The 12,569-nt window shown below is 39.9% G+C and overlaps 1 protein-coding gene across 3 annotated transcripts in view; it reads right to left on the minus strand.

Moving 5' to 3' along the window:
* Positions 1 to 12,569, minus strand: part of MTHFD1 (methylenetetrahydrofolate dehydrogenase, cyclohydrolase and formyltetrahydrofolate synthetase 1) — a 74,828-nt gene that overhangs the window by 10,783 nt on the left and 51,476 nt on the right. For all 3 annotated transcript variants that reach the window (XM_037832546.1, XM_037832545.1, XM_037832547.1), the window contains exons 22-24: positions 8,777 to 8,818; positions 6,269 to 6,369; positions 1,011 to 1,188 (exon numbers count right to left, since the gene is read on the minus strand). In XM_037832546.1, the coding sequence (XP_037688474.1) occupies positions 1,011 to 1,188; positions 6,269 to 6,369; positions 8,777 to 8,818 (321 nt within the window). The remainder of the gene's footprint in view (positions 1 to 1,010; positions 1,189 to 6,268; positions 6,370 to 8,776; positions 8,819 to 12,569) is intronic.

The raw sequence follows: 12,569 nt of genomic DNA on the forward strand, positions 1-12,569 counted from the left end.
GGATTAGAGTTTCCTTTTTTTTTTTTCTTTCCATCTTTCACTTTATTTCTTGTCTGGAGTAATGAAAAGTTTCTACAAATGGAACAAAAATTAAGTGTGATGGATGCACAGCTGTATGAGGGTACCCAGGGGCAAGTGATTGTACACTTTGGATCTTTGGGTAATTGTATGGTATCTGAACAATCTCAATAAAAATGAAAAAAAAAAAAAAAAAAAAAAAAAGGAAAAAAAAAAAAAATGAAGCCAGAAAAACCCAAGCTAGAGAATATAAGCCAAATTAAAACTATAACATCCATCCCATGTTCCTAACCAAGTTTCCAATTGTTATAGTCATACTACTTTATGTTCATGCACATCCCAAAACACATGGAACCAAGAACTGAAGACAAAACAGAACAACCTTGTCTGAACTTTATTATATCACAGAATAAGCAGTGCTTATTCTTAAGATGGAAACAATGATCAAGCCTGCCAAAGTGCTTTGGTTTCCACACTTAGGCCTTCTCTGAACTTGAGGCAGAACTGCTTCAGGAAGTGAGCTCAGGAAGAGTACGGTTTTCCTCTACGACTGGGAAGTGGTCAGGAAATTTTTCTGAACTTGATGTAGTCCCTTGTAAATTGACCACAACATGGCTACTGTGTTGGGTTAAAGGGTATAGTGAATTTACACTTGGTTCTATGGGTAACCTTCCAACAGATAATTCCATCTATAGCATTCCCACACAATGACACCTCTCTCTCACCAGCAAGAAGGCCTGTACTGTGAGTGAACCTCCCCTGCATGCTTGCCTGGATCCCTCCCTAGAAGTGAATAGCAAGGAGAAGAGGAAGAGCAGAAGAAGAGAAGGGGGTCTAGGGTTGGGAGTCCAGGATGTGGTCATGTAACCTGCCCATGTAAGAACCAAACCCCTAAGGCTGAAGCTGCTGAACATGTGGCTCTAAATACAGCTAACCACTGAGACACCTCACTGTGTTCATCTTTTCTTTTTTGCTTACATTTAGAATCCTACCTTGAGGTCATAAAGGAGTTTGAAGTTGCTGGGTGCTTGTGCTGCTCTCTGGACAGCTTCTGCCAGGGCTAAGGTTCCCTTTCCCCCTTCTGCCCAGTGAGTGCATTTCACAGCATCAAAAGCCCCATTTTCCTTGGCAAGGTGGCAGATGAGGTCCAGCTCAGCTTCTGTGTCAGTTCTGTAAAGGCAATACTTCATGTTAAAGCACTGGTGATAGCTGGAGAGGACAGAATCTGTCCTTAAGGGCTTTAGACATTAAGACTCAGGTGAATTACCCACTGATAAACAGGTACTAATAAAGCAATATAATACCTGGCTTTGCATCCTGGCTCCACAATTTATGAGCTGGGTGACTTTCTGCCAGTTACCTGATATTTATGTATCTCAATTTTCACATGGGTAAAATGGGAATAATTACAGCACTTATTTCATAGGATGTTACAAGGCTTAGACAAGTAAATACAAATAAAGCACTTAGAACAGTTTCCAACAGATCATAAGGAATCAATAAATGTGAGCTTTTTAAAACTCATGCTTTCTATGCTGCTGTGAGGAGGCCATTATAACAAGACCAAAACCAGCACTACAATACCTAAATGTCCCACGCAATTCTTTCTTGAACTAATGCTTCCAGCTCAACATGTTCAACTCTTTGTCAAGACAACATCCCACCAGACCTAGCAAAATAATGGGAGCTCTGTAGGGCTATGACTTTCTGTTAGCATAAAAGGCCTCAAAAAAGAGGGGGTATAGCAACAGTGTAAGTACATGCTACTGAAGTTAAGCTGATATCAAAAATTTGACTATTACAGATTTAGGATGTTAAATTTAAGCTCAATGGTAACTACAAAGAAAATATATGAAAAATAAGTAGAGAAAAATATGAGAAAGGAATCAAAAATAGTACAATACAAAAAATCAAATAAATATGAAAGCAGGTATTAACCATAGAGCTAAGGGACAAAAATGGTATTAACTGTAGAGCCAAGGAACAAAAAATGGTATAAGATTTACAAAGACCAAATAGCAAAATGGCAGAAGAAAGTCCTGCATTACCAGCAGTTTCTTTAAATGTAAAGGGATTAAATTCTCCAGGCAATAGGCAGAGATTAGAAGAATGAATAAAAAAGTATGACCCAACGATATGCTGTTAACATGAAACACACCTTAGATTCAATGACACAAGTAGGTTGAAAGTGAAAGGATGGGAAAAAAATATACCATGCAAACAGTAACCAAAAGATAGCTGGGAGAGCTATACCAGTATCAATAGATTCTAAGTCAAAAACTGTTATGAGGGACAAAAACGGTCACTATATATTATTGAAGGGGTCAATTCAACAAGACAAAACAATTATAAATATATATGCACCTAAAGGCAGTCCCAGAATATATGAAGCAAATATTGACAAATCTGAAGGGAGAAATAGACGGTTCTACATTAATAGTAGGGGACTCAATATATCACTTTCAATAATGGATTGAACATCTAGACAGAAGATCAGAAAGGAACTACAAGACTTGAACAATGCTTGAAACCAACTAGACCTAACAGACATATGTAGAACACTTTACTCAACAGCAGCAGTATACACATTCTTCTCTAGTGCATATGGATCATTCTTCAGGATAGACCATACAGTAGGTAGGTCACAAAAAGTCTCAATAAATTAAAAAATACTTAAATCAGACCTTATATTTTCTCCAACCACAGTGGAATGATGCTAAAAATCAGTAATATAGGAAGAACAGGAAAATTCACAAATATGTGGAAATTAAACAACACACTCTTTAACAACCAATGGTACGAAGAAGAAATCACATGGGAAATTAGGAAGTATCTTGAAACAAATGAAAACGAAAACACAACAAACCAAAACTATGGGATGCAGCAAAGGCAGTGCTGAGAGGGACATTTATAGTTTCAAATGTCTACATTCAAAATGAAGAAAGCTCTCAAGTCAGAGACCTAACCTTACAACTGCAGGTTCTAGAAAAATAAGAGCAAACTAAGTCCAAAGGAAGCAGAAAGAAGGAAATAAAGAATAGAACAGGGATAAATTAAATAGAAAATAAAAAACACTAGAGAGAATCAATGAAACCAAAAGTTGGTTCTTTGAAAGAAATCAATAGAATCGACAAACCTTTAGCTACACTGACAAAGAAAAAGGAAGGACGCAACTAACTGACTAAAATCAGAAATGAAAAGGAGAACATTCCTACCAACCCCAGAGAAATAAAAAGGATTTTAAGATAATATGAACAACTGTATACCAACAAATTAGATAACACGGACAAAATGCACAAATTCCTAGAAATACACAAACTACCTACACTGATACAAAAAGAAATAGATGATCTCAACACCAATAACAAGAAAGGAGTTTGAATCAGTCATCAAAAAACCTCCCAACAAAGAAAAGCCCAGTATTAGATGGCTTCACTGGTGAATTTTACCAAACATTCCAAGAAGAATTAACAACCAATCCTGCTCAAACTCTCCCAAAAATGGTAGAAGAGGAGGGAATACTACCTAACTTATTCTGTGAGGCCAACATCATCACCCTAATACCAAAGCCAGATAAAGATAACACAAGAAAAGAAAATTACAGACGAATATCCCTTATGAAAATCCTCAACAAAATAGCTAACTGAATCCAAAGGCACATTAAAATAATTATACATCATGATCAAGTGGGATTTAACACAGGTATGCAAGGATGGTTCAACATAAGAAAATCACGTAATGTAATAATTTACCACACTAATGAAACGAGGGGGGAAGCCACATGATCATCTCAACTGTTGCAGAAAAGGCATTTGACAAGATCCAGCATCCTTTCTTGTTAAAAACACTTAGAAAACTAGCAATAGAAGGAAACTTCCTCAACATGATAAAGGGCATATATGAAAAACCTACTGCTAACATCACACACAATGGTGAAACACTGAAAGCTTTCCCTCTAAGATCAGGAACAAGAAGATAAGGAGGCCTACTGTCACCACCCTTACTCAACCTTGTACTGGAAGTTCTAGCCAGAGCAATTCAGCCAGAAAAATAAACAAAAGGCATCTATATTGGAAAGGAAGAAGTAAAACTTATCCTATTTTTATATGGCATGATCCTGTATATAGAAAATCCTGAAAAACCCACAACAAAGTTACTAGAGCTAATAAATGAATTCAGCAAAGTGGCAGGGTACAAGATCAACACCCCCAAATCTATAAACTTGTAATGAACAATCTGAAGAGTAAATCAAGAAAAAAAATCCCAATTTACAATAACAAAAAGAATCAAATACGTAGAAATAAACTTAACCAAGGTTCTAAAGGACTAATGCATGGGAAAGAATAGCATCTTCAATAAACGGTGCTGGGAGACCTGCATTCCAAATGCAAAAGAATGAAGGTGAACCCTTACCTCATACCATATATGAAAATTAACTCAAAATGGATCAAAGCCTAAATATAAGAACCAGGACTATAAAACTACTAGAAGAAAACAGGGAAGCATTTCAGGACCTTGCGTAAGGCAACAGATTCTTTGACTTGATACCCAAAGCACAAGCAACAAAAGAAAAAATTGATAAATGGAACCTCATCAAAATTATAAACTTAGCACATCAAGGAACTTCATCATGAAAGTAAAAAGACAACCTACAGAATGGGAGGAAATATTTGGAAACCATATATCCAACAAGGGTTTAATTTCCAGAATATTTAAAGAAACCCTACAACTCAGCAACAAAAAGACAAAGAACTCAATTAAAAAACAGGGAAAACTCCCCCCTACGTGGGACATGACCCCCAGGGGTGGAAATCTCCCTGGCAACATGGGACATGACTCTCGGGGATGAGCCTGGACCCAGCATCATGGGATTGAGAAATTCTTCTTGACCAAAAGGAGAAAGAGAAATGAAACAAAATACAGTTTCAGTGGCTGAGAGATTTCAATTGGAGTAGAGAGGTCAATCTGGAGGGCATTCTTATGCACCATATAGATATCCCTCTTTAGTTTTTAGTGTATTGGGATAGAAGGAAATAGCTGAAACTGCTGAACTATAACCCAGTAGCCTTGATTCCTGAAGTGACTGGGTAACGATATGGCTTACATGGTATGATTGTGTGATTGTGAAAACCTGGTGGCTCACACCAGATGGGTAGAAAAATGGGACAAAAACTAAATGAAAAATAGGGTGGGATGGGGGGGGGCTGTGATGAAATGTTTTAGGTGTTCTCTTTTACTTTTATTTTTATTTATTTTGGAATAAGGAAAATGTTCAAAAATTGATTCTGGTGATGAATACAAAACTATATGATGGTACTGTGAATAACTGCTCACTGGATGATTTGTAAATATACCTCAATAAAACTGTATTAAAAAAAATGGGCAAAAGACTTAAATAAGACACCCCTCCAAAGATACACAAATGGCCCAAAAGCTCTATGTCATTAGCCATTAGGAAAATGCACATCAAAACCACAATGGGATTCTATACCCACTAGAACGGCTACTTAAAAATGGAAAATATCAAGTGTTGGAGAGAGGTGGAGAAACAGGAACACTTATTCACTGCTGGCAACATGTATACTTCAAGACATCATGATGAGTGAAATAAGCCAGACACAGAAGGACAAATATTGTATGATCGTACTGATATGAAATAATCTGAATAAGCAGATTCAGAGTCAGAAACTACAATACATGTTACCAGGTGCTAGAGTAAGGGTAAGGAAAGGGGAATTAATGCTTAATTGGTACTGAGTTTCTATTTGGAGTGATGGAAGAATTTTCATAATGCAATGCGGTAATGGTAACACAACATTGTGAAAGTAATTAAAAGCAATGAATAACATGTTTGAATGTAGTTAAAGGGGAAATTTTAGGTTGTATATGTTACTAGGATAAAAATTTTAAAAAAAACAAAAGAAACACCATAAGACTGAACAATATAAACATTGTAGTAACCTGATGTAAACTATAGACTACAGTTAACATTATAATAATATTCTTTCATCAATTGTAACAAAGGTACCAGACCATTGCAAGTGTTAATAACAGGGAAAACTGCATGTATGTGGGGGGGTGGGAGGGGTGGGGGGTGGTGGATATGGGAACTCTACTTGCTGCATGATTTTTCTGTAAACCTATAATTTCTTCAATGAAAACAAAAAAAAAAGGCCTCCAAAGACCAAAAGGAACATTTACCTTCAGGGCCTAGGTGTTAATCCACTCCCTGAACTCTCCCTGAACTTACTTGAATACGTTCACAGCCACCACTACTGGAACACCAAAGATTCTGGCATTTTCAATTTGTTTCTTCAAGTTACTGAAGCCTTTTTCAACCAGCTCCAGGTTCTGCAAAAACAATAACGGGTCTGTGAGGTCAGGGTGCAGAGCTGATGTAGTTGCAGGTTCTTCTTAAAACATACACTGACTCCTTGAACTAGTAGCCACTCACTGTCAGGACAGGGAGGAGGCAAGTAATGGAGATGATTCTCCGATGCCTTCTTCCCCTTGGCGAGTATACACTGTGGAGCAGGGCAGCTACACTCGAGCCTTATGGGCTGGAGTGGAGCCATGCTTGTGTCCCATCCATCTCGAATATATGGAAGCTGGCATATCTGCTGTCATCACACCACAAGTTAATAGCTTATTTGAGATATGAAGAGAATTAGCTGCTCGTACGTAAATTATGTTTCCAGGCCTCCTTTTATAGGTTTCATATACTCATATAGTACAATGGTACAAACTGCTTCTGCTCAGCACCACAGACCCATCAGAAGACAGAGCCTAAGCACAAAACAGACATTCACTAAACAGCTACCAGAAATACTGACAGAAAACATGAAGTATTCATGATGCTTTCAAAGGTTTTACTTCCCTCAAACATGAACCTTCATTAGGGACAACAGATAACAAGATAAATGCTATTTCTAAGAACCAAACACAATGAAATGTAAAGAAAGGAAATTAAGGAAATATACCTTTAAATGTTTACTCCAGAACTGCTTATAGCATTGGGAAATTGCAAACACAGATTCCCATCAATAAGGGGTTGGGTCAATGAATTATGATGATATACATACACTCCATGAAATATTTAACACACAGGTGGAATGAAAAGTGAGACAGACCTGTGTTAACACGGGACTTGTCCAAGATGTATTAAAGCTGTAAAACTATGGTGCGTGCTTAATTCTATTTTTGCATCAACATAAAAATATGTTTATTTATGAAATTTTTTTAAATGTTGAGAAATAAGCACCAAACTATTAAGAGTACTCAAATCACAGTGTTTAATAAGGTTATGTTCTATGTTAAGCTTAAAAATGCACTAAATATTTTTAAAATAAAAATATATCAGTCTTATGCAAAAAAACATACACTGGATCATGAGCAAAACCCAGCAGCAATAGTGCAATGGTGCTTGGTTTGCGGATCCTAATAATCATAGAACACCAGAAAAATGGGTAGTTTCAAGATAGCAAACAACTGGGGTCATTGTTAATGTGATACGTGCTTGTGTTTCCTTTAATAATGAAAACTGAGATTAGGTTTTATTTGATGTTCTGTAGAACACTGCTCATTCTTTACCTCCAGCCACATGAAAACCAATTAATATGTAAGACTGATCAAGAACAATTTTAAATACGTGGAAATTCTTAAATGAAGACACCAGCTGGGCCAGTTAGGGGCAGTCACTCTAATTAGACACAGGAAAGGCTGTGGGGTAGCAGGAGGGCCAGAACTGTGAATTCCCCTCCTACGCATGAATCAGACAAATGACCATAAAAGGCAAAACATAACTCAGAAGACAGGCAGACTCAAGGCTCTGACAGTTCTTTTCTAGCCCAGTTCAAAATACTTCATTTGAGGCTTTAACAGTAATCCTGTATTGCTTGAGAATTTAAAAGCTTCAAAAAGAAGAGGCAGAAAAATTAAATCAACAGTGACAGAGGCTGACCTTACCAGCTCTTCGAAGGGACTGCCTCTCACACAACCACCCCAAACTGGCTCTAGGGATGTTTCTTTGACAGTAAATGATAAAAGTATAAAAAAGTTGGAGCTCTAAATTGTTCTTTGGGCTCCTGCATGATGCTATAAACCAAATCAGCTTATGGAATCTTTGCCTAGAAAAATAATCAGGATCCGGAGCATATCTTGGCCTTTTAATATGGATTTAAATTTACAAAGGAAAAGGCCTTTTGAAAAAGGTCCCTACTTGCTTCTGATTGAATGGTATTTGGAAACCACCCAGCCAATGCAGGGAAGACTACGGAAAGTAACTTCCATTAGTTTGGGGGAGGGTTTCTCAGCCTCAGCATGACTGACATTTAGGGCCAAATGATTCTTTTTTGTAGGGGGCTGCCCTGTGCACTGTAGGATGTTAAGCAGAACCCCTGAGTTCTATCCACTAGATGCCAGTAGCAGCTCCACCCCCATTCTTCGGAATTGTGACAACATAAAATGTCTCCAGACATTATTAAAATGCCCCCTGGAGGGAGAATCTGCCCTTGGTTCAGAACCAATGGTCTAGGGCAGTGGTTTTATTGGCATCATGTATGAGGCAACTCTGTTTCATGAGGCACTTCTTCCCCCTTTACTCATTTAATACAATTTTTCAGCACCCAGCAGGTCTTTTAGCATCAACGTATCCCAGGAGCAATCCTGGCACACTCATTTTCAAATGTGCTGGATTTAGAAATACTGATATAGGGTGTGGAGACTTCTAGTTCAAGTAATTAGAAATTATCAAAGTTACCTCCTCTATGTAAGCCTTGGGTAGAGGCATTCCAGCAGTGACCTGGAAGGAAAGAAAATCAAGTCAGAGGTATTTCCTATTTACAATCCGAGTTTAGCTTAAAATGGTGCCATGTGTTAAAGGCAACAAGTCACATGCTTCAGCAAATATAAAATAGTATAAGATTGGTTCCAACAAACAAGGATTTAGGACATACAATCATCAGAGAGCACAGAACAAAAACGACTGCTTTCAAAAAGTGAGAGACCTTTGTGGCTTCAATTAGTGTGAAGCTCTTAAAGGAGGGGAGAAGAGATGGATTTATGGAGGCAGAAAAGGAAAGAAATGTGTTCTGGGCAGGGACACTAAATGCAGTGAGTATAGGACAAGCAGTGGTGGTAGAAATAAAGGTGCCAGCCCTGCAAAGGCTGCACTGCAAATGTCTGCAGATGGAGTCTGCAATCAGGCCTGGAATGGCTTCACCAAGCTCACAGAGCCAACCCATGTCTTAGTGTAGCTGAACTGTGGTGCATGGAAAGTGCAAATAAAGAGGAAAAAACAGCACAGAAGGAATATTCTTCCTCTATCACAGATCGTATTTAAAGGTGTCAGAACACCCAAGCCTGGAGTTCACTCTGTCACTGAGGTGAATGCCTGCCCCAAGTCCAGATCAGTGTGGTGATACAGACCTGCCACACCCACTGGAAAGGGTCAAAAGTGTGTGTGTGTGTGTAGATGCCAATTCCATGGACCCTAGAGAGCAAGAGTTGCTATGGGCAATAATAGATAGCGATTAGGAGGCATTCAGCGTGGTCCCTGCCATTTCCGCAGGGAGGCTATGGAAGGGGCCATAGAGAGGCAGGACAGGAAGCAGGAACCTAGGCAGCCATGCATGGGGCACTCCATGGAGCTCCTAGGCCCAGTGTGGGTGCTGGTGGTGGGCAGCAGGTCTGGCTCCTTGACAGCTGTATGTGTAAAGCCCTCCAGTCTCAGTGCTGCCCAAACAAAGTGGCTAGCAGCATATTTTTCAGACCACAAGGTCACAAGGAAAGAAGGAAAGGAGTTGCAGTGGTGTGAGGGTGAGTGAGGGGGTGCACACAAGAGAAATGCTGATTGCAATTAGAAGAAAAGAGGAGTCCATCCTGTACTACTAGCAGAAAGAGGATCCTGGGCCAGGAGACCACTTTTTTCAGGGACCACTAAAACTGGGGAGGTGCGCTTACATAGTATTATAGCAGCAGTTCTTAAAGTATGGTCAGGGGACCTAATCCTTTCAGGCTGTCCACGAGGTCAAAACTGTTTTAACAACAATGCTGAGATATTACTGCACTTTTTCACTCTCATCCTCTTGTGAACGTACAAAGGGCTTTACCAAAGGTTAGGTAACATGTGATATCACAACAATCAAATATAGAAGATGAGAAGTCAGTGTCTTCAATTAAGCCAGATACTGAGCAGATCTTAAAAAATGTACAATGCTTAAATTTTGTTTTGGAAAATGTACTAATTTTTCATGAAAAATGTTATTTATGTTAGTATGTAGCAACTTTAATTTCTAATATGGTAAATACCAATAGCTATAACCCATTAAATAAAAGCTCTTCAAGGACCCTCAATTTTTAAGAGTTTAAAGGGGTCCTGAAAACAAAATGCTTGAGAACTGCTATCACAGGAAAAAACCCTGAATGCTACACTAAGAAACACAGATTTTATTTCATAAGTGAGAGAGGTCTTCTTTCCCTAATTACAGTACAAGCACCTTGAGGATACAAATTTAATACTTGTACAAATGATTTCTGAAAACTAACACCAAGTCTTCACATACAGGTGCTGGAGAACAGCTGTAAAATGTTAGGCTAAAAAGCACATCTAGAATCATCGAGAGGCGGGGCAAGATGGCAGACTGGTGAGCTGTAAGTTTTAGTTACTCCTCCAGGAAAGTAGGTAAAAAGCCAGGAACTGCGTGGACTGGACACCACAGAGCAATCTGTCTTTGGGCATACTTCATACAACACTCATGAAAACGTGGAACTGCTGAGATCAGCGAAATCTGTAAGTTTTTGCGGCCAGGGGACCCGCGCCCCTCCCTGCCAGGCTCAGTCCCGGGGGAGGAGGGGCTGTCAGCTCCGGGAAGGAGAAGGGAGAACTGCAGTGGCTGCTCTTATCGGAAACTCATTCTACTGATTCAAACTCCAACCATAGATAGACTGAGACCAGACACCAGAGACTCTGAGAGCAGCCAGCCCAGCAAAGAGGAGACAGGGATAGAAAAAAAACAACACGAAAAACTCCAAAATAAAAGCAGAGGATTTTTGGAGTTCTGGTGAACACAGAAAGGGGAAGGGCGGAGATCAGGCCTTGAGGCGCATATGCAAATCCCGAAGCAAAGCTGATCTCTCTGCCCTGTGGACCTTTCCTTAATGGCCCTGGTTGCTTTGTCTATTAGCATTTCAATAACCCATTAGATCTCTGAGGAGGGCCTTTTTTTTTTTTTTTTTTTTCTAAATCCTTTTTTCTTTTTCTAAAACAATTACTCTAAGAAGCCCAATACAGAAAGCTTCAAAAAATTGCAATTTGGGCACGTCAAGTCAAGAGCAGAACTAAGAGAGCTCTGAGACAAAAGGCAATAATCCAGTGGCTGAGAAAATTCACTATAAACAACACAACTTCCCAAGAAAAGGGGGGTGTCCGCTCACAGCCACCATCCTGGTGGACAGGAAACACTCCTGCCCATCGCCAGCCCCATAGCCCAGAGCTGCCCCAGACAACCCAGTGTGACGGAAGTGCTTCAAATAACAGGCACACACCACAAAACTGGGCGTGGACATTAGCCTTCCCTGCAACCTCAGCTGAATGTCCCAGAGCTGGGAAGGTGGAACAGTGTGAATTAACAAAGCCCCATTCAGCCATCATTTCAGCAGACTGGGAGCCTCCCTACACAGCCCAGCAGCCCAGAACTGCCCCGGGGGGACGGCACTCACGTGTGACATAGCACAGTCATCCCTCAACAGAGGACCCGGGGTGCACAGCCTGGAAGAGGGGCCCACTTGCAAGTCTCAGGAGCCATACACCAATACCAAAGACTTGTGGGTCAGTGGCAGAGACAAACTGTGGCAGGACTGAACTGAAGGATTAGACTATTGCAGCAGCTTTAAAACTCTAGGATCATCAGGGAGATTTGATTGTTAGGGCCACCCCCCTTCCCCGACTGCCCAGAAACACGCCCCACATACAGGGCAGGCAACACCAACTACACACGCAAGCTTGGTACACCAATTGGGCCCCACAAGACTCACTCCCTCACTCACCAAAAAGGCTAAGCAGGGGAGAACTGGCTTGTGGAGAACAGGTGGCTCGTGGACGCCACCTGCTGGTTAGTTAGAGAAAGTGTACTCCAAGAAGCTGTAGATCGGATAAATTAGAGATAAGGACTTCAATAGGTCTACAGACCCTAAAAGAACCCTATCAAGTTCAGCAAATGCCACGAGGCCAAAAACAACAGAAAATTATAAAGCATATGAAAAAACCAGACGATATGGATAACCCAAGCCCAAGCACCCAAATCAAAAGACCACAAGAGACACAGCACCTAGAGCAGCTACTCAAAGAACTAAAGATGAACAATGAGACCATAGTACGGGATATGAAGGAAATCAAGAAGACCCTAGGAGAGCATAAAGAAGACATTGCAAGACTAAATAAAAAAATGGATGATCTTATGGAAATTAAAGAAACTGTTGACCAAATTAAAAAGATTCTGGACACTCATAGTACAAGACTAGAGGAAGTTGAACAACGAATCAGTGACCTGGAA

The sequence above is a fragment of the Choloepus didactylus genome, chromosome 4, assembly GCF_015220235.1.
Source record: "Choloepus didactylus isolate mChoDid1 chromosome 4, mChoDid1.pri, whole genome shotgun sequence".
Classification (NCBI taxonomy): Eukaryota; Metazoa; Chordata; class Mammalia; order Pilosa; family Megalonychidae; genus Choloepus; species Choloepus didactylus.